The 19610-nt window shown below is 38.3% G+C and overlaps 1 protein-coding gene across 1 annotated transcript in view; it reads left to right on the forward strand.

Moving 5' to 3' along the window:
• The window catches only part of LOC124554833 (putative tyrosine-protein kinase Wsck), a 161964-nt gene that overhangs the window by 93969 nt on the left and 48385 nt on the right, over nt 1–19610 (forward strand). The window contains exon 7 of the mRNA XM_047128496.1: nt 12165–12381. Coding sequence (XP_046984452.1) covers nt 12165–12381 — 217 coding nt within the window. The remainder of the gene's footprint in view (nt 1–12164; nt 12382–19610) is intronic.

Consider the following 19610-nt stretch of genomic DNA (forward strand, 5'->3'; position numbering starts at 1 on the left):
GTCATCTGGGCATAGAAATCGCAGCCTCGCCAGTTTTATAACGGTTGGACTTAGCCCATGACAATGATGACACATGCAATCTTTGAAAGCTCAGAATTTTATCTGAATTTTACAAGGCGAGGAAACCAAGATCTTTTTATCTGGGGACTCCATCATGAAAGACTGTATAGCTGTCAGTTGTTCTGCAGTTTTACACATCCCGGTAAATGCAGCTGTGCTTCTCCAGAAAGAAAGCACTTCAGGATCATATTCTTCATCAAAGAAGGACTGCAATAGTCGGTTGCAGTATTGACTTCAAGCAACAGTTCCTCAATCGGTCAGTCAGTGCACTAAAGTTGGTTGATTGATTTGGGTTAGGGGCCAAACAGTGAGGTCATTGGTCCCAGTGGATTAAGGAAGGACAGAGAAGGTAGTCGGCTACACTCTTTCAAAGGAGCCTGAAGTGATTTAGGGAAATCGCAGAAAACCTGAATCAGGATGGGCGGACGTGAGATTGAACCATTGTCCTCCCGAATGCGAGTCCAGTGTGCTAATGACTGTGCCACCTTGCTCGGTGCACAGAAGTTACTTCACAAAGTTCCAGCTCGAGTTTGTGAGCAGATGCTGCTGACATGCTGATTTTTGTGGACACTTTACCAAGGTATTGCTAACTCACCTAGTTTGGTTACAATCATTGCACCACCTGACAGAGTCCAACCAAAGTTTGAGGGACAGGCTTCAACATATGCAGTGATCAGAGCCTGCCTTCCCTGTATTGGTTCCTGCACAACACTGGGCATTACACTAGGGTTGTATGTGAAACACTCTATATAAAGAATCCACCCTGTATCTTATTTGCTGCCGAACTTCAACAAGTTGTAGGAAATCCAGTGCATCACCATCTTGATCGTATGAAGACGAGACATATTTGACACTATACATAGCACAGTCGGCTCACATTCCCTTCGAATGTGCTTTGTTGACTCCACATCCCTGGGCTGCTGCGTCGAGAACTCCCCTCCACACCATTTCTGTGTGTCCTGCAACAAAAACTATCCTTCTATTTATTATGTGATGTGACATGTAGCCACCATATGACTGAAAACAGAGAAGTGTCCCAAACCAACACTTAACCCTTTTCTGAACTTTAAATACTCAATTGTTGTTGACTAGTTTACCGAAGAAGGCCTAAAATGCTATTTAATTGTGACAAGTGTCAAGGCACATTACAGAGAATAAATGTTTTTGTAAGACTGAATATGTAATTGTTCGCGATGACAAGCTATTGAAAGTGAACTTGAACCATGAAAGACAAGTGTCATATTTGTTGTTCAGGATCATATCTATTCTTATTCAATATGACAGTTTTGGAAATTTCTGCAGCTGTTGGGATAATCCATGAGAACAACTGATCATTGATAATTGTGGATGTCCATTACAAGAAATAATGTACTATAATCCATTCAGTCTACGTATAAACCTGATGTAAACATTGCACTATGTTTTCTTCCACGTTTGCTGGAACCTCAATTGATTTCCGTTTCATGTCGGACTACAGCCAAGCTGTCTCGAGTACTGTCAAGTACAATAATAAGGGTATGTTCTGTGCTGTGTGTTGTGTGCACATTGACTTAACGATAATATGGGACAACAGCTTTACCGACGCATTTAACTTGGACAGCTCTGGCCGGTCAGCTGGTACAGCTAGCCTGCAGTGATGTGGCCAGTTGCAGTTCACACGTAAAAAGAGATGAGCAGAGGAGCAGTACAACTTCAAGTGTCATTTAATTTTTTAGCAGAATGAAATAATACACTGCAAATTGCCCACAATACGCTCCTTGGATGATTAGATGTAATCTGCAACATGTTATCGTTTTGTTGTAATTAAAAACAAGAATGATGAAATTCCTGACATAACCACACGATAATTTTTCTGCATGCATTGTGTGTGACGTAAGAGAGTATTGAAGGATTTCACCGTATAGTTAAATATTGAAGCCACTGAAGGTATTACTTTACAGTCAGTTGTGTGGTAATCTGTTAGCTCCTTCCTTATCCGAATCCGAGAAATACGTTTCACTTCTGGAAGTGTCGCCTCCTATGTTGATAAGAAGCCTATCAACAACAGAATCCACAAAGCCAACCAGGTGCAGCATTTTCTCTTCTTCTATGATGATCCGTCCTATATCCCACCAGCTTTCGGCAGTGACATGTGAAAAAGCTGCGTGCATTAGTTCCAGTACGTCTGGCAGCTTAACAGTCTTGTTACTTCTCGGGCCAAATCTCGCAGCATGTCTCCAGATCAGTTCTGTTGGGTTCATATTGTTGTAATGGTGCAGTGGCAAATGTAAAAATGCAGCATTTGTATGATGTGCTCGATGCTGTGAAAATGATTGTTTTTCATGTTTCTACGATACTTCTGTACCTCTGTGGTATAAAATGATGGACATAGTCCAAATAAAGAGGAATTGGTTTTTAATTTTTACCTTAAAAGTTAAATTATGTTTTCTTAATTTAAACAACTTTTATGAACAGTCTTTCATAAAACATCGAAAATTAAGGATTTGTGTTTGAAATGGAAATAGGAGTTTCGCGTGCAGTATGTAATTAGAAACAAGAAGACGTGCATTATTCATAAAAAATGATGAGTTTTATAATTACAAGATGTAGGTATTTCAGACTGAACGAGAAAAAGTCATTCTGGGGAGATTTGAACCAATACACGAATAACTGCATTTTGTTAACATTCCATTACAGTCCCGACTGCGCTACACATACGATGTGGATTTGTTTGTCAACTGCATTATATACAAAACTTAAAAGCCAATTATCTCTGAAAATTTATGAAAAACATTAAGAACAGCCGACTTCTCAGCACTTTTTATCCGTGTTCCACATGCATGTTTCACTAAGGAGCAGAAAGCAGCCTCAGCCATTTTCATACTGTGCATTACCAGCGTGACAAGGAGAGCACAACGCTGCAGCCATCAACCCTGTGTCCACAATCATGTTGTATAAATGGAGATGATGTCTTAACTACTGACGACACCTTTGGCAGTACTGTTTGGATTGGAAAATTGCGCAGGTCGCACCAGTGTTTAAGAAGGGTAGTAGGAGTTATCCATCGAACTACAGACCTATAACATTGACGTCAGTTTGCAGTAGGGTTTTGGAGCATATACTGTATTCACACATTATGAATCACCTCGAAGGGAACGATCTATTGATACGCAATCAGCATGGTTTCAGAAAACATCGTTCTTGTGCAACGCAGCTAGCTCTTTATTCGCACGAAGTAATGGCTGCTATCGACAGGGGATCTCAAGTTGATTCCGTATTTCTAGATTTCCGGAAAGCTTTTGACACCGTTCCTCACAAGCGACTTCTAATCAAGCTGCAGGCCTATGGGTGTACGACTGGATTCATTATTTCCTGTCAGGAAGGTCGCAGTCCGTAGTAATACACGGCAAGTTATCAAGTAAAACTGAAGTGATATCAGGTGTTCTCGAGGGAAGCGTCCTGGAACCTCTGCTGTTCCTGATCTATATAAATGACCTGGGTGACAATCTGAGCAGTTCTCTTAGGTTGTTCACAGATGATGTTGTAATTTACCGTCTAGTAAGGTCATCCGAAGACCAGTATCAGTTGCAAAGCGATTTAGAAAAGATTGCTATATGGTGTGGCAGGTGGCAGTTGATGCTAAATAATGAAAAGTGTGAGGTGTTCCACATGAGTTCCAAAAGAAATCCGTTGGAATTCGATTACTCGATAAATAGTACAATTCTCAAGGCTGTCAATTCAACTAAGTACTTGGGTGTTAAAATTACGAACAACTTCAGTTGAAAAGACCACATAGATAATATTGTGGGGAAGGCAAGCCAAAGGTTGCATTTCATTGGCAGGACACTTAGAAGATGCAACAAGTCCACTAAAGAGACAGCTTACACTACACTCGTTCGTCCTCTGTTAGAATATTGCTGTGGGGTGTGGGATCCTTACCAGGTGGGATTGACGGAGGACATCGAAAGTGTGCAAAAAAGGGCAGCTCGTTTTGTATTATCACGTAATAGGGGAGAGAGTATGGCAGATATGATACGCGAGTTGGAATGGAAGTCATTAAAGCAAAGACGTTTTTCGTCGCGGCGAGATATATTTATGAAATTTCAGTCACCAACTTTCTCTTCCGAATGCGAAAATATTTTGTTGAGACCAACCTACATAGGTAGGAATGATCATCAAAATAAAATAAGAGAAATCAGAGCTCAAACTGAAAGGTTTAGGTGTTCGTTTTTCCCGCGCGCTGTTCGGGAGTGGAATGGTAGAGAGATAGTATGATTGTGGTTCGATGAACCCTCTTCCAAGCACTTAAATGTGAATTGCAGAGTAAACATGTAGATGTAGATGTAGGTGTAGATGTTTTATTAATCTCCATCGCAGGATGTAATTTTAGATATTTTACTTCTGATGAAGGTATGTTTATATATACCGAAACCTTGATCAAGAATTTTAATAAATCTTTATCCTGCAACTGTTTTGGCTGTCATCATTTATTGTGAATAATTCCTATATAATCCACTATCCACCACACATTGTACAGTGGCTTGCAGACTACTGATTTGTAGTGTCATTGAGACAGGCTGGACATGGCTTTTCAATATTGAAGCAGTTGTCCGTGTGACTGTAATTTTTATGTTGTACATAAATCCTCAGAAAACCATACATCAGTGCAACTGAATACCTTGTTCTGTTCAACACATTTGTTATTTCTTGCTGTGATGTAGAACAAGTCACTTACAGTGACAAATATAGCATCTTGCTGACTGTTTACATGATTTCTTGAGGTTTTTTCCTTGCCTAAGAGATTTACACTTAACTATTTTCAGTCTGTCTTGAAAACCACACACACACACACACACACACACACACACACACCATACTGCTACACATTAGAAATTCTTTTACCTAATAAGAGTTGTCTCGCTGATATGATTTCAGTTTGTATTTGAATGTTATTTTATTATTTATTAAATCTTTTACTCTACTGGTAGACTGTCAAGAGATTTTCATGGCTGAATACCTCACTCCTTGCAGTATTATATTTATGAATATCACTACTGTTTTCAAACTGTGATTGATTATTGACGGCAAACTTCATAAGACAGTAACTATGCTGTAAGGCTGTTATTTGTATGCCCAACTATTTAAAAACTGTCTACAAGATGTTCTAGAGTGTACATCACATTTTAACCTTATTACAAGCTCCTGTGCAACAAACACATTCTTTTGTGACGGGTTACTGAATAATATGATGCCATAGAACATTCATAAATAAAAATAGGAAATTTAAGTCAATTTTTTGATATTTTTGTCTCCAAAATCTGAAATTGTTTGTAGGGACAAGAAAAAAGCATTTTATTTTATGGCCAAACTCTGTGTTATATTTTTGCCACATTCAGTCTTATTTTACATCTACATCCATACTCCGCAAGCTACCTGACGGTGTGTGGCGGAGGGTACCCTGAGTACCTCTATCGGTTCTCCCTTCTATTCCAGTCTCGTATTGTTCGTGGAAAGAAGGATTGTCGGTATGCTTCTGTGTGGGCTCTAATCTCTCTGATTTTATCCTCATGGTCTCTTCGCGAGATATACGTAGGAGGGAGCAATATACTGCTTGACTCTTCGGTGAAGGTATGTTCTCGAAACTTTATCAAAAGCCCGTACTGAGCTACTGAGCGTCTCTCCTGCAGAGTGTTCCACTGGAGTTTATCTATCATCTCCGTAACGCTTTCGCAATTACTAAATGATCATGTAACGAAGCGCGCTGCTCTCCGTTGGATCTTCGCTATCTCTTCTATCAACCCTATCTGGTACGGATCCCACACTGATGAGCAGTATTCAAGCAGTGTGTGAACAAGCATATGTAACCTACTTCCTTTGTTTTCAGATTGCATTTCCTTAGGATTCTTCCAATGAATCTCAGTCTGGCATCTGCTTTACCGACGATCAACTTTATATGATCATTTGATTTTAAATCACTCCTAATGTGTACTCCCAGATAATTTATGGAATTAACTGCTTCCAGTTGCTGACCTGATATATTGCAGCTAAATGATAAAGGATCTTTCTTTCTATGTATTCACAGCACATTACACTTGTCTACATTGAGATTCAATTGCCATTCTCTGCACCATGCGTCAATTCACTGCAGATCCTCCTGCATTTCAGTACAATTTTCCATCATTGCAACCTCTCGATATACCACAGCATCATCTGCAAAAAGCCTCAGTGAACTTCCGATGTCATCCACGAGGTCATTTATGTATATTGTGAATAGCAACGGTCCTATGACACTCCCCAGTGGCACACCTGAAATCACTCTTACTTCGGAAGACTTCTCTCCATTGAGAATGACGTGCTGCGTTCTGTTATCTAGGAACTCTTCAATCCAATCACACAATTGGTCTGATAGTCTATATACTCTTACTTTGTTCATTAAACGACTGTGGGGAACTGTATCGAACGCCTTGCAGAAGTCAAGAAACACGGCATCTACCTGTGAACCCGTGTCTATGGCCCTTTGAGTCTTGTGGACGAATAGCGCGAGCTGGGTTTCACACAACCGTCTTTTTCGAAACGCATGCTGATTCCTACAGAGTAGATTTCTAGTCTCCAGAAAAGTCATTGTACTCGAACATAATATGTGTTCCAAAATTCTACAACTGATCGACGTTAGAGATATAGTTCTGCACATCTGTTCGACGTCCCTTCTTGAAAACGGGGATGACCTGTGCCCTTTTCCAATCCTTTGGAACACTACGCTCTTCTAGAGACCTACGGTACACCGCTGCAAGAAGGGGGCAAGTTCCTTCGCGTACTCTGTGTAAAATAGAACTGGTATCCCATCAGGTCCAGCGGCCTTTCCTCTTTTGAGCGATTTTAATTGTTTCTCTATCCCTCTGTGTCGTGTATTTCAATCGCCTTCAGACTGCGATACACAGGTACGCTGCACCGCCAGCGATGACGGTAACCACATCGCAGAGGCATTGCTGTGGCACGTTAACACAAGTGAATTTTATTCCATAATTGGTGTTATTTTTGCCCTATTTCTTATTTTTTCAAGTAGTTAATACTATTACCAAATTCGTTATTATTTATTTGCCAAATTCAATGAATTTTTTGCCAAATGTGGTGTATTTTTTTCCAAATTTGATGTACTATTTGCCAATTTCGGTGTATTTTTCTGCCACATCTGATATCATTTTCTGCCAAAGTCGATGTTGTTTTTGCCAAATACAGTGTAATTTTTTGTGCCAAATTTGGTGTTATTTTTCTGAAATATCAGTATTCCGTGTTTTTTTTGCCATAATTGGTGGTGTTCTTTTTTGGCAACTTTTATGTTGTTTCTTGCCAGATTTGGTCATATTCTTCTTGCCAAATTCGGTCCAATTGTTGTTGCCAAATTTGGCCTTGTTCTTCTAGCCAAATTCGGTCTTAATTTTTTTTGCCAGCTTTACTGGTTTTGTTTTGTCAAATTTGATGTTATTTTTTGTGAAATTCACTGATAGTTTTGACCAATTTCGTTTTATTTATTTATTTATTTTGACAAATTTGGTGTTGTTTACTTTGCCCAAATTACATTTTATTTTTGCTAATTTCTGTGCTATTTTAGTTGTCACGTCGATGTTTGTCGTGTGGGAAATGAGCTGTCGGTTTAAGATAACAGTGAAAATATTTTAACTTTCCATGTGGTCCAGACTCAAAAAAGGAAAATTTAGGAAAAAGCAGAATCAAGGAAAATGTTGAAACCCTCAAAATATGAGCAAAAGGATATGTAATTGGCATACATGATTTTTAATCATAATCCTGTCCAATACCTTAAGTCTGTATAAGTGAAGGAATGAAACATACAATACAATGTTTGTACAATAGTAGATGGCAATGAATTTAATCAGTTCTTAAAAAATCACAGATGTCTAACAGCAAGTAAAAACTTGTCAAAAAGAAATTGAGATTCGTATCTGGGTACAAGATAATGGAGCTATTTTCCAATATGCTATGGCCACAAATTATACATCAAAACATGTTTTTGAGAGATCCTTCATTTGTGCACACGCAGGAAAAAGCAAAAATCGATGGACGTGTTGAATTAAATAGGAAACTGTGAAAGGTGTCTGAGTGAAACATGTGGGGGTGTGCGTTTTCCTTCTTTAGCATATGGTTCCACTGCATACTCTGGTGATATGAGTGCAGCAAGCTCTTGTGTATTGCTTGTAAATTTTTGTTTATCCTTGTGCTGAGTGATTGGTTGAAGTGAAGCGTTCTGCAGTATTGCCAATGTATGCCATACGCACTTCGAACTCGTTGCTCGCTATAATGTAAATGCAGCAGGTTTTGTGAAAGCATGTGTATATATAGACAAGTTTTCCTTCACGTGACGTACTTGTTTATACCAGTGAATATGAAATAAAGTTAAGCCTGCTGTGATTTCCATGTTTCGCTGTCCCACCAGTCCATTATATTTATAACAATCTGTCTGTCATCACAACACATTAAACGCCATTGAGGACTGCGACAAAGACAAACAGGCAATCACACAACTGTTTGCTGAATGTGTCCTGGTAATTGTGGTGCTGCACATAGCAAATGGAGTAGCCTACGTTTGCTACAGTTGGTAGAGGCACGATATGTTATGGATTATGTCGACAGGCTCCGAGCATGGTAGTGAAGTGCACATGAGGTATAACTATATAAATTAAACCTGAGTGGAAGTTGCAGTCACTCCACTTGCTATACACCAATCACATCAGCCTTAATTTGAAACAAGCCACCAAGTAAGCTTGCTGTTTATCACCTTATATGGTAGAAGTGGCTGTATTGGCGTGACGTCGCCATGCTATACAGCTGTTGGCTGAAGGTGGAAAACATACATCAGAGATATTACATTTCAGTTTATTTCACCTTCTAGGCTATAAATTTTTGCTATTCTTGAGGTGAACAAAAAATGAAAGAACCATCAAAACTGTGTATATTAAGATATGATTTGTGGCATTAGCATGTTGGGAAATGGCACAATTACCTTGTACATAATTGGCAAAAGTGATAGTCTTTTCAGTTATATACCCTACAGTATTTCCTAATAGGTCTATTACATGACATAAAATTTTGAAATTTCTTTCTTGTTCGTTTACGGTTTTGCGATTTGATCATGTCAGTTGATGTTGATTGTCAGTAAAATTGCTACCTAGGAAGAGAATGATTTATAGCTTCCTTGCCTGTTTATAATTTATAATCCAGTACTTTAGGAATTTTGAATGTTTTGTAGGCTAAGGTCTGTAATCCTAGTGAGCTAAGCAAAGTGTGTTAGTGTGGTTTGGTGGCTGCACTGGCCGTTGAGTGACTAACAAGTCACCAGCCAATAAAAGCTCACTAGCCAGAGATGGCTGATGTTTCCTTGATTCTGTCTGAGCATATTCTGTGAAAGTCAGCATTTGAATTTAAAAGGTTGCCAATTGATATTGTTTCTAAATACGGTACATCGGAAATAACATGCAAAAAGACGAGACTGAGTTATAAGTGGCAAAAGAAAAGGTGGTGATTGTCCCCCTTCATCACGTAATAGCGTGGTCCAGAACACTTTGCATTGATTGCCATGTTTTTGCATTGCTGCCACAGCCTAGCAGTAGTTGCCCCCTTCATCACGTATTGACTTGGTCCAGAACACTTTGCATTGATTGTCGTGTTTTTGCATTGCTGCCACAACCTAGCAGTAGTTGTACATAATTGCGCGATGAAGCTGAACGATGCAAGTTGGGTTGGCAACACTAATCGTGGATTACGTCAGCATTTCCTCTGTTACATCTCCCCTCTATGCAATGGCCAAAAATATTCCCTTGACTCCACCACCACCTGCAGTGTGAATCGTCTGTGTTTTGTGCAACTTGTAACTCGTTTAGTCTCATCAAATGTCAATAGGACGAAAACGGGACGAAGTCGTCAAGTGAGACATCGGGTAAGAATGTAGAATCGAGGTAAACCTTACTAGGAAGAAATGAAAAATCATGGAATTTATAGCATTGATCTTATGGGTTTTTCACAGAGGTTACAAATTTATGGCATGGAAGTGTGAAAACATAAAATCAGAGAATGTAAAATCAAGGTTACACTGTATACACACCACAAAAGTCTCCTTGAGGAGATTAGAAGTCATAATACAGTTTTAATGTTCAGTAACTATCAGCTACGAATATTAGTATACTCTAGTCCTCAGATTTATAACATTTTTATGCAGCAAAACTACAAATTTTGCAATATCTCATAAAATCACTGCTTTGACTAAAAACCATTAATTTCAATTTACTTTTCCTGTTTTCATTTTCACATAATTTTCCTGACCATAGTTATCTATAATGTGGAAGCTGTAGAGCTTAGATGTTTAAAAATATCTTTAACATGTGATTTGCAGAAAATTTAGAATATTCTGTGTCATTTATTGATTTACCTTCATGCATTATTTGTCATAGTATGGTCAGGCCATGTGCAGTACTGAATGTCGTATATTGTATCTTATCTAAATTGAGTAAAAGTTCATTTGAAGAGACACAGTTATAATTTTTCATGAAAATATTGTGTACATTTTCAAGTGTTGAAGTTACCAGGAGCTCTGGGTGTTCTTTAGTGACCATCATTGACTGTGATTTTGGAACGTTGCAGCTATTTTGACAGCCTATAAATCGTAAGAAAGTGGAGACTGGTATAAAGACACGTTAAATTAAAGTTGAGTGATGAACTAAAGAAAGGAATAGGCACTGAAACTAAATAATAACTGCACAGTCCCTGCTGTATTTGTTGAAACTCATTTGCAGCAAAAACTCGCCGATTTTAATGGGTCAGTAGCGAGCTTTCTCATCCTTTCCAGTAGTCCTCCCAGTCTTTTCTGTTTTGTTTTATTGTGCTGAAATAGGAAGGAAGGGTATAGGTACATTTTCCATGTTTGACATTCAAAAGGACCTAGAAGAAAGTACTGGGTCACAAAATAAACCATGCATTGACAGTGTTTCTCCATGTCAGGTAACCAAACACTTAAATTCCAACAAGGTTTATGAATACTATGTGAAGGCAGATTTGCATATCATCATCCAGTTTTGTCCTTGGCATGCAGCAACACAGTGCAGTTAGAAATATTAGGAAACAGAAGGAATATGAGCAGGAAAAAGTGATTATCAAAGTGAAATGTGCTGTGAAAATAACCATTGATGTTAAGCAGCTGCCTTTATTCTTATATTCAGGTGTGTTAAATGACCAAGCTTATTAAGATTAGTTGCATTCAGCACAGTCTGGCCCTACATCTCGAGTTCAGGAAGCTATTTTAGGATTCTAAAGTGAGTTTGACAGAGATGGGGAAGGCCAACAATTCTATCATATTAAAATTATTATTCTTATATTAGCCTGAAATGAATTATGGGAAACTGTGGAAAAGCTAAATCTAAAGACACGAGTAGAGATTTGATATCTGATTCTCATGGATAAGAGTCATGGGGCAAATGCTTCCTGAGGCGGTAAGTGTTATTTTTCATCTCATCCTGTGATGTCTATGCCATTGTTTGTGTAAATTCTGAAAGAAATGAATCTTCCAAAACAGAAGTGGGCATCAAACGCCTACAGAAACACTAGTGCTTATACACGTGCACTGGACAATGATCTGTTGTTGTACCTGTTGCTGTCTAGATTGGCAAACTTGAATATAAATTTGATTGCACAGGAGATAACAGCAACAGTAAAAATCAGCATATGATAAGGAGTCTGTGTGCCAAACTATTAATATACTTGTGCTTTCCCTTTGTTATTGTGCTGTTTGTTCTTGTTCAGTATAGTGTGTCTTTTCCACATTTGTTATGATGGAGGAGCCAATATTAAGTAGAATCCACAAGTCATTTTTGTATAACCAGTATGTATTTTGTCACTCATTTATGTGGGATTCTGGACTAATGAGAACGAGATTAAGGAAATATGTAGATAAGGAAGTGTGTGGAATATTAATACAAGAAATGAATGAGTGTGGTGGAGCTCGAAGCTGTTCTTGAATGTAGAGAAAAAGTGTGTGTGTGTGTGTGTGTATTTGCATTCATCTGTTCATTTTACTTTTCATCAAGAAATATATGTAATTAAAATTGTACTTCTGTTTAAAGGAAAGCAACAGCTACATACACAATGGTTATGTGCCAGAAGAGGAGGAGGAACGACCAAATCATTATGAAAAGCTGAAACAACAGGTGTGGAACATACCACGCAACTTTCTGGAAGTGAAGACTGATGTCTTGGGTAGTGGAACGTATGGTCATGTTGTCAAGGGTACTGTACAGCAGAGAGGGTTCCCAGTGCCTGTTGCTATACATGCTATTGACGGTATGTATTTTTACTACCCGTTCATTACGTTTTATAGTATCTACAATTTTATTCATTTAAAGTTAGAAGACATTTCATTGTGACAAGCACTTGGCATGTCAAAATTACTAAAACATGAAGGAGCATGGTGGTGTTATTGTAACTGCAGTTAATTTATGTGTTGCTGTATGCTGCCTCTGTAGTCTTTTTTTTGTTATTTCATGCTATGTAATACTATGGGTAAGTGGGAAGAAGTGCCTAAAACTAATTACTGTATAATGGCAGAATACTGTTAAGTGAAAGAACCACTTGTTTTAGCTGTCATCTGAGTATAATTCCTACATCTGGATGTAGTGATGATGAAATAGATGAAGTGAATGAACAGATAGATGAAGTTCTGCAATTATTATACCAGGCGACTAGCATGCTGTGGTAGGAGACATAGAAGAAACTGAAGTGACAGAACCGTGAATTAGGGACTAGAAATCAGAGTGGTTAAAGACACACTGACTTCTGCTTGAAAAAAGAGCTGACAATCTCGGACATTATTTCAAAATTACCCAAGAAGCTATGAATGAAACCAGATGATAAACGATGATTTCATATTAACTGCAATATGGTCGGGTAGAAACTCAGATACCAAATCAGTGAAATTAAAACATATGCTGGAGGTGATATATGCAGTGACCATAATGTAGTTACAATGCAATGCAAACTGCAACGAAAAGAAATTGTGAACACAAAGTACAAACTGTGAGGTGGTCTATAAATAAATTAAACGCAGTAACAGAGGAAGCTATTGAAATACAGAAAAATTGCTACTTAAAGACAAACACGTGGGAAAATCAAAATAGGTAGTAGTAAATGTAGCAAACCACACAATTGGTCTCCCAGTAACAGAACTGAGGAAACCTTTGGTAAATGTTCACATCATATTAGTAATAAAACAATGAGAAAATCAAAGGAGAAAATCGCCCAGAATACAATAGACTAAGGAGTTTAGTTAACAGAGAAACAAAAAGCCAAAGAAAGTTACAAGCTATATGTGACAAAATCAATGAAAACTGTACACCCTAAGGAACAAAACCTGTTAAGAAATCATTTTGGAAAACACAAGCAACAAAGGAATTTGATCCAGTTGTAGCTAATAGCCAGTAACCATACATTAAAGAGTTGTATTGTGAGCCAGTACAATTGAAGGACGTAGCAAAGTCAGAAGAAGTTGAACTAGTCGAAATGAGGCCTGAAATTACAAAAACAGCAGTTGAAAAACATTAAATAATATGAAAAATAATAAAACTTGTGGTATTGATAACATAATATGTGAATTGTTATTAGCATTAGATCAAGAAACTAAATGTCTGATCTGTTTATTATTTTCATTGGACATTGAGCATTCTAAGCCATGATTCAAAAATATTAGCAAGAGTAATTACATAGATGCATGAAGAATAGAACTGAAGCTTATTTTTCTGAAGACAAATTTGGCTTCCAAGAAGGCAGAGGCATGATAGAAGCAATCTTAAGCTTTTGCATTAACAGCTGAAGAACATTTTAGAGCTGACAGAAAAATTTATATAAGTTTCATCTGTCCTTTGAAAGCATTAGATACTGTCATCTGGAAAAAACTAACAGAAATTCTAAAAATAACAAGGTAGACTATGAGCACAGAAAAATAATTAAAGAACCAAACAAAGAACAAATAGCTAGAGGTGAGCAATACAGAAAAAGGGCTAGAATTCTTAAAGGCATTAGACAATGATGTAATTTCTCCCCATGTCTTAGGGTGGTGAGCGTTAAACTAGTATAAATTACTCATATAGTAACTCTTAATTCTTTAGCGAGGACTACCTTAGTAAACTTTTTCCGTATAATAATCTCTTTTAGTAATGTTGGAGAACTAAATTTCTTACTTCTTTAGTTGTAACTAAAGTTTGTTGTTGTTGTGGTCTTCAGTCCTGAGACTGGTTTGATGCAGCTCTCCATGCTACTCTATCCTGTGCAAGCTTCTTCATCTCCCAGTACCTACTGCAACCTACATCCTTCTGAATCTGCTTAGTGTATTCATCTCTTGGTCTCCCTCTACGATTTTTACCCTCCACGCTGCCCTCCAATGCTAAATTTGTGATCCCTTGATGCCTCAAAACATATCCTACCAACCGATCCCTTCTTCTAGTCAAGTTGTGCCACAAACTTCTCTTCTCCCCAATCCTATTCAATACCTCCTCATTAGTTACGTGATCTATCCACCTTACCTTCAGCATTCTTCTGTAGCACCACATTTCGAAAGCTTCTATTCTCTTCTTGTCCAAACTAGTTATCGTCCATGTTTCACTTCCATACATGGCTACACTCCATACAAATACTTTCAGAAACGACTTCCTGACACTTAAATCTATACTCGACGTTAACAAATTTCTCTTCTTCAGAAACGATTTCCTTGCCATTGCCAGTCTACATTTTATATCCTCTCTACTTCGACCATCATCAGTTATTTTACTCCCTAAATAGCAAAACTCCTTTACTACTTTAAGTGTCTCATTTCCTAATTTAATTCCCTCAGCATCACCTGATTTAATTTGACTACATTCCATTATCCTCGTTTTGCTTTTGTTGATGTTCATCTTATATCCTCCTTTCAAGACACTGTCCATTCCGTTCAACTGCTCTTCCAAGTCCTTTGCTGTCTCTGACAGAATTACAATGTCATCGGCGAACCTCAAAGTTTTTACTTCTTCTCCATGAATTTTAATACCTACTCCGAATTTTTCTTTTGTTTCCTTTACTGCTTGCTCAATATACAGATTGAATAACATCGGGGAGAGGCTACAACCCTGCCTCACTCCTTTCCCAACCACTGCTTCCCTTTCATGCCCCTCGACTCTTATAACTGCCATCTGGTTTCTGTACAAATTGTAAATAGCCTTTCGCTCCTTGTATTTTACCCCTGCCACCTTCAGAATTTGAAAGAGAGTATTCCAGTTAACGTTGTCAAAAGCTTTCTCTAAGTCTACAAATGCTAGAAACGTAGGTTTGCCTTTTCTTAATTTTTCTTCTAAGATAAGTCGTAAGGTTAGTATTGCCTCACGTGTTCCAACATTTCTATGGAATCCAAACTGATCTTCCCCGAGGTCCGCTTCTACCAGTTTTTCCATTCGTCTGTAAAGAATTCGCGTTAGTGTTTTGCAGCTGTGACTTATTAAACTGATAGTTTGGTAATTTTCACATCTGTCAACACCTGCTTTCTTTGGGATTGGAATTATCATATTCTTCTTGAAGTCTGTGGGTATTTCGCCTGTCTCATACATCTTGCTCACCAGATGGTAGAGTTTTGTCAAGACTGGCTCTCCCAAGGCCAGCAGTAGTTCTAATGGAATGTTGTCTACTCCCGGGGCCTTGTTTCGACTCAGGTCTTTCAGTGCCCTGTCAAACTCTTCACGCAGTATCTTATCTCCCATTTCGTCTTCATCTACATCCTCTTCCATTTCCATAATATTGTCCTCAAGTACATTGCCCTTGTATAAACCCTCTACATACTCCTTCCACCTTTCTGCCTTCCCTTCTTTGCTTAGAACTGGGTTGCCATCTGAGCTCTTGATATTCATACAAGTGGTTCTCTTCTCTCCAAAGGTCTCTTTAATTTTCCTGTAGGCAGTATCTATCTTACCCCTAGTGATATACGACTCTACATCCTTACATTTGTCCTCTAGCCATCCCTGCTTAGCCATTTTGCACTTCCTGTCGATCTCATTTTTGAGACGTTTGTATTCCTTTTTGCCTGCTTCATTTACTGCATTTTTATATTTTCTCCTTTCATCAATTAAATTCAATATTTCTTCTGTTACCCAAGGATTTCTACTAGCCCTCGTCTTTTTACCTACTTGATCCTCTGCTGCCTTCACTACTTCATCCCTCAGAGCTACCCATTCTTCTTCTACTGTATTTCTTTCCCCCATTCCTGTCAATTGTTCCCTTATGCTCTCCCTGAAACTCTCTACAACCTCTGGTTCTTTCAGTTTATCCAGGTCCCATCTCCTTAAATTCCCACCTTTTTGCAGTTTCTTCAGTTTTAATCTGCAGTTCATAACCAATAGATTGTGGTCAGAATCCACATCTGCCCCTGGAAATGTCTTACAATTTAAAACCTGGCTCCTAAATCTCTGTCTTACCATTATATAATCTATCTGATACCTTTTAGTATCTCCAGGATTCTTCCAGGTATACAACCTTCTTTTATGATTCTTGAACCAAGTGTTAGCTATGATTAAGTTATGCTCTGTGCAAAATTCTACAAGGCGGCTTCCTCTTTCATTTCTTCCCCCCAATCCATATTCACCTACTACGTTTCCTTCTCTCCCTTTTCCTACTGACGAATTCCAGTCACCCATGACTATTAAATTTTCGTCTCCCTTCACTACCTGAATAATTTCTTTTATCTCGTCATACATTTCATCAATTTCTTCATCATCTGCAGAGCTAGTTGGCATATAAACTTGTACTACTGTAGTAGGCATGGGCTTTGTGTCTATCTTGGCCACAATAATGCATTCATTATGCTGTTTGTAGTAGCTAACCCGCACTCCTATTTTTTTATTAATTATTAAACCTACTCCTGCATTACCCTTATTTGATTTTGTATTTATAACCCGGTAATCACCTGACCAAAAGTCTTGTTCCTCCTGCCAACGAACTTCACTGATTCCCAGTATATCTAACTTTAACCTATCCATTTCCCTTTTTAAATTTTCTAACCTACCTGCCCGATTAAGGGATCTGACATTCCACGCTCCGATCCGTAGAATGCCAGTTTTCTTTCTCCTGATAACGACGTCCTCTTGAGTAGTCCCCGCCCGGAGATCCGAATGGGGGACTATTTTACCTCCGGAATATTTTACCCAAGAGGACGCCATCATCATTTAATCATACAGTAAAGCTGCATGTCCTTAGGAAAAATTACGGCTGTAGTTTCCCCTTGCTTTCAGCCGTTCGCAGTACCAGCACAGCAAGGCCGTTTTGGTTAATGTTACAAGGCCAGATCAGTCAATCATCCAGACTGTTGCCCCTGCAACTACTGAAAAGGCTGCTGCCCCTCTTCAGGAACCATACGTTTGTCTGGCCTCTCAACAGATACCCCTCCGTTGTGGTTGCACCTATGGTACGGCCATCTGTATCGCTGAGGCATGCAAGCCTCCCCACCAACGGCAAGGTCTATGGTTCATGGGGGAAGTAAAGTAGTAACACCTTTTTAACAAAGAAGTAAGCCATTTCTACACACTATTGGCATGTGCATTTTCTTTCCTCTCAGATTATATTGGCTGTTGGCAGACATTATTCATCACCTTTTGACAAGAATATTGTGTTAGCCTAATTTATACTAGAAATTATTATTAAAATTCAAAGAAATTAAATGATATTGTATTAATGATAAGATTGGTGTATTATGAAAAAGAAACTTGCTAGTAATTGATGAATCTATTGTTAAATCCTTACTGCTGCCAACTGCAGCTGCCATGATTCATTATTGTTGATGGCACATGTTTATTTAAGTGGAATCATATACTCTTTTTTTTTTACAGCTTGAGATATGAGCTAATAGAAACATGGAGGTAGCTAAGGACAATTTAAATGTTAAGAAAAATGAGCTCTACTGTAGCATCATTTGGCTCTGTGTAGGGTCAGAACACAGATGTTTGGAGAGAAGATACCCACTATCTGCAACGAGCAACCAATCATATTGCCAATTTTCAAATTCTGCAGCAACTCTGCAATTGTCTCAGACGCGTGCATCATGCATGAAACTCGACCAGTGGCTTACTACATTCAAAATCTTCATATTGGCATCACAGATGATTTTTGTATTGATAGAAAAGAAATTCTTGCAATTTATGTATAGTTCTGCTTGTGCTCCAGAAGGACAAAGTATGGGTATATGTTCACCGTCTGCAGCCCCTGTGACATTCAGGAATCTGTCAATTCAGTAGAATTTCCTTTTATTCCTTGATATATTTTCTTGCTTCTGTGTCATGGACACATACTGTGGTATTAAGGAATTAAACTGTTTATCACACTGTCAAAAGCTCTTCCAGCAGTAATATGATGGGTGTTAATGAGGTCCCCTGCTACGATATGAAAAGTACCAATGTGGAAGATTCACAGTCCACAAAGAAGTTGCAACCTAGGAGACAAAGCACAGTTACTGTCAGAATTATGCTACAGTAATGCAGGGTGTATATGGCTCGGGAGATCCGGGAAAAACCCGGGAATTTTTTCATCCGGGACAAGTCCGGGAAAAACCCAGGAATTTCTTAGAATTCTGGGATTTTTCATTGTTTTAGATTTCAGTTAAAGTTTTGTAGGTTTGACGTGTGAGATCTGATACTCTGACAAAGAACTTTAGTCCACTACTGCTGAATAATACTGCAGCAATGAAACATAAATCAGGGAATAACACCAAAATAAAAGTTTGGTTGCATAGAAAATGGGTAATTTACACAATGCACAGACCAGTTTGCCGACACCGTAAAGTGTTAAAGGTTTTAGATCGAAGATTATGCAGTACATCCGTAACAAGTAACGTGCATTCAATGTGCGTGACGTCGCAATTGTTTACATTTCTAACAGATCACCAGTAAATATTACGAATAGTGGCTTGAGATGCGTTACTTTCAAAGGAAATTTCCACGCAAGATGATTTATGTTACGTGTGAGAATGTGCAGTGAATTTCTTAAATCACAGGGCGTTATAACTCTCATTCAAAACGTAACACTTTGAGGATCAGCCATTTGAAAAATGTCAGGCCAAGAAGATAAGTCATTTATGCCACTATTTAAAATTTTACCGGCACATTAGTATTTGATATGACTTAACATGTAACTCACACTAAAAAAAGACCGAGCTTCAAGTTAGTTTTCATATTTAATGTTGTTCTTACATAGATAAAAAATTATGCGATCGATGGCAAGAAGTGTAATTGACCTTCAAAAAAATGTGCATAATGTGTTACTGAGTAATGTCACAAGTCTTTTCATGCCAGAACACCTCGACTTTTCTACGCAACTGATAATTATTTTGGCACAATTTTAATTGCCAAATTAGAGCCTGTTAGTAGGTCTACGGACTTCCTATCATTGTAGGACTAATAACAGTGGATGCCAATAGACGATGCAATTCTCGTTCGTACATACACATCTACTTATGAGTTAACTGCTGTAGAAACGCACTTTGCTGAGTTGAGCGAGCTCGGCCTACC

Source organism: Schistocerca americana, chromosome X (genome assembly GCF_021461395.2).
Source record: "Schistocerca americana isolate TAMUIC-IGC-003095 chromosome X, iqSchAmer2.1, whole genome shotgun sequence".
In the NCBI taxonomy this organism is placed as follows: Eukaryota; Metazoa; Arthropoda; class Insecta; order Orthoptera; family Acrididae; genus Schistocerca; species Schistocerca americana.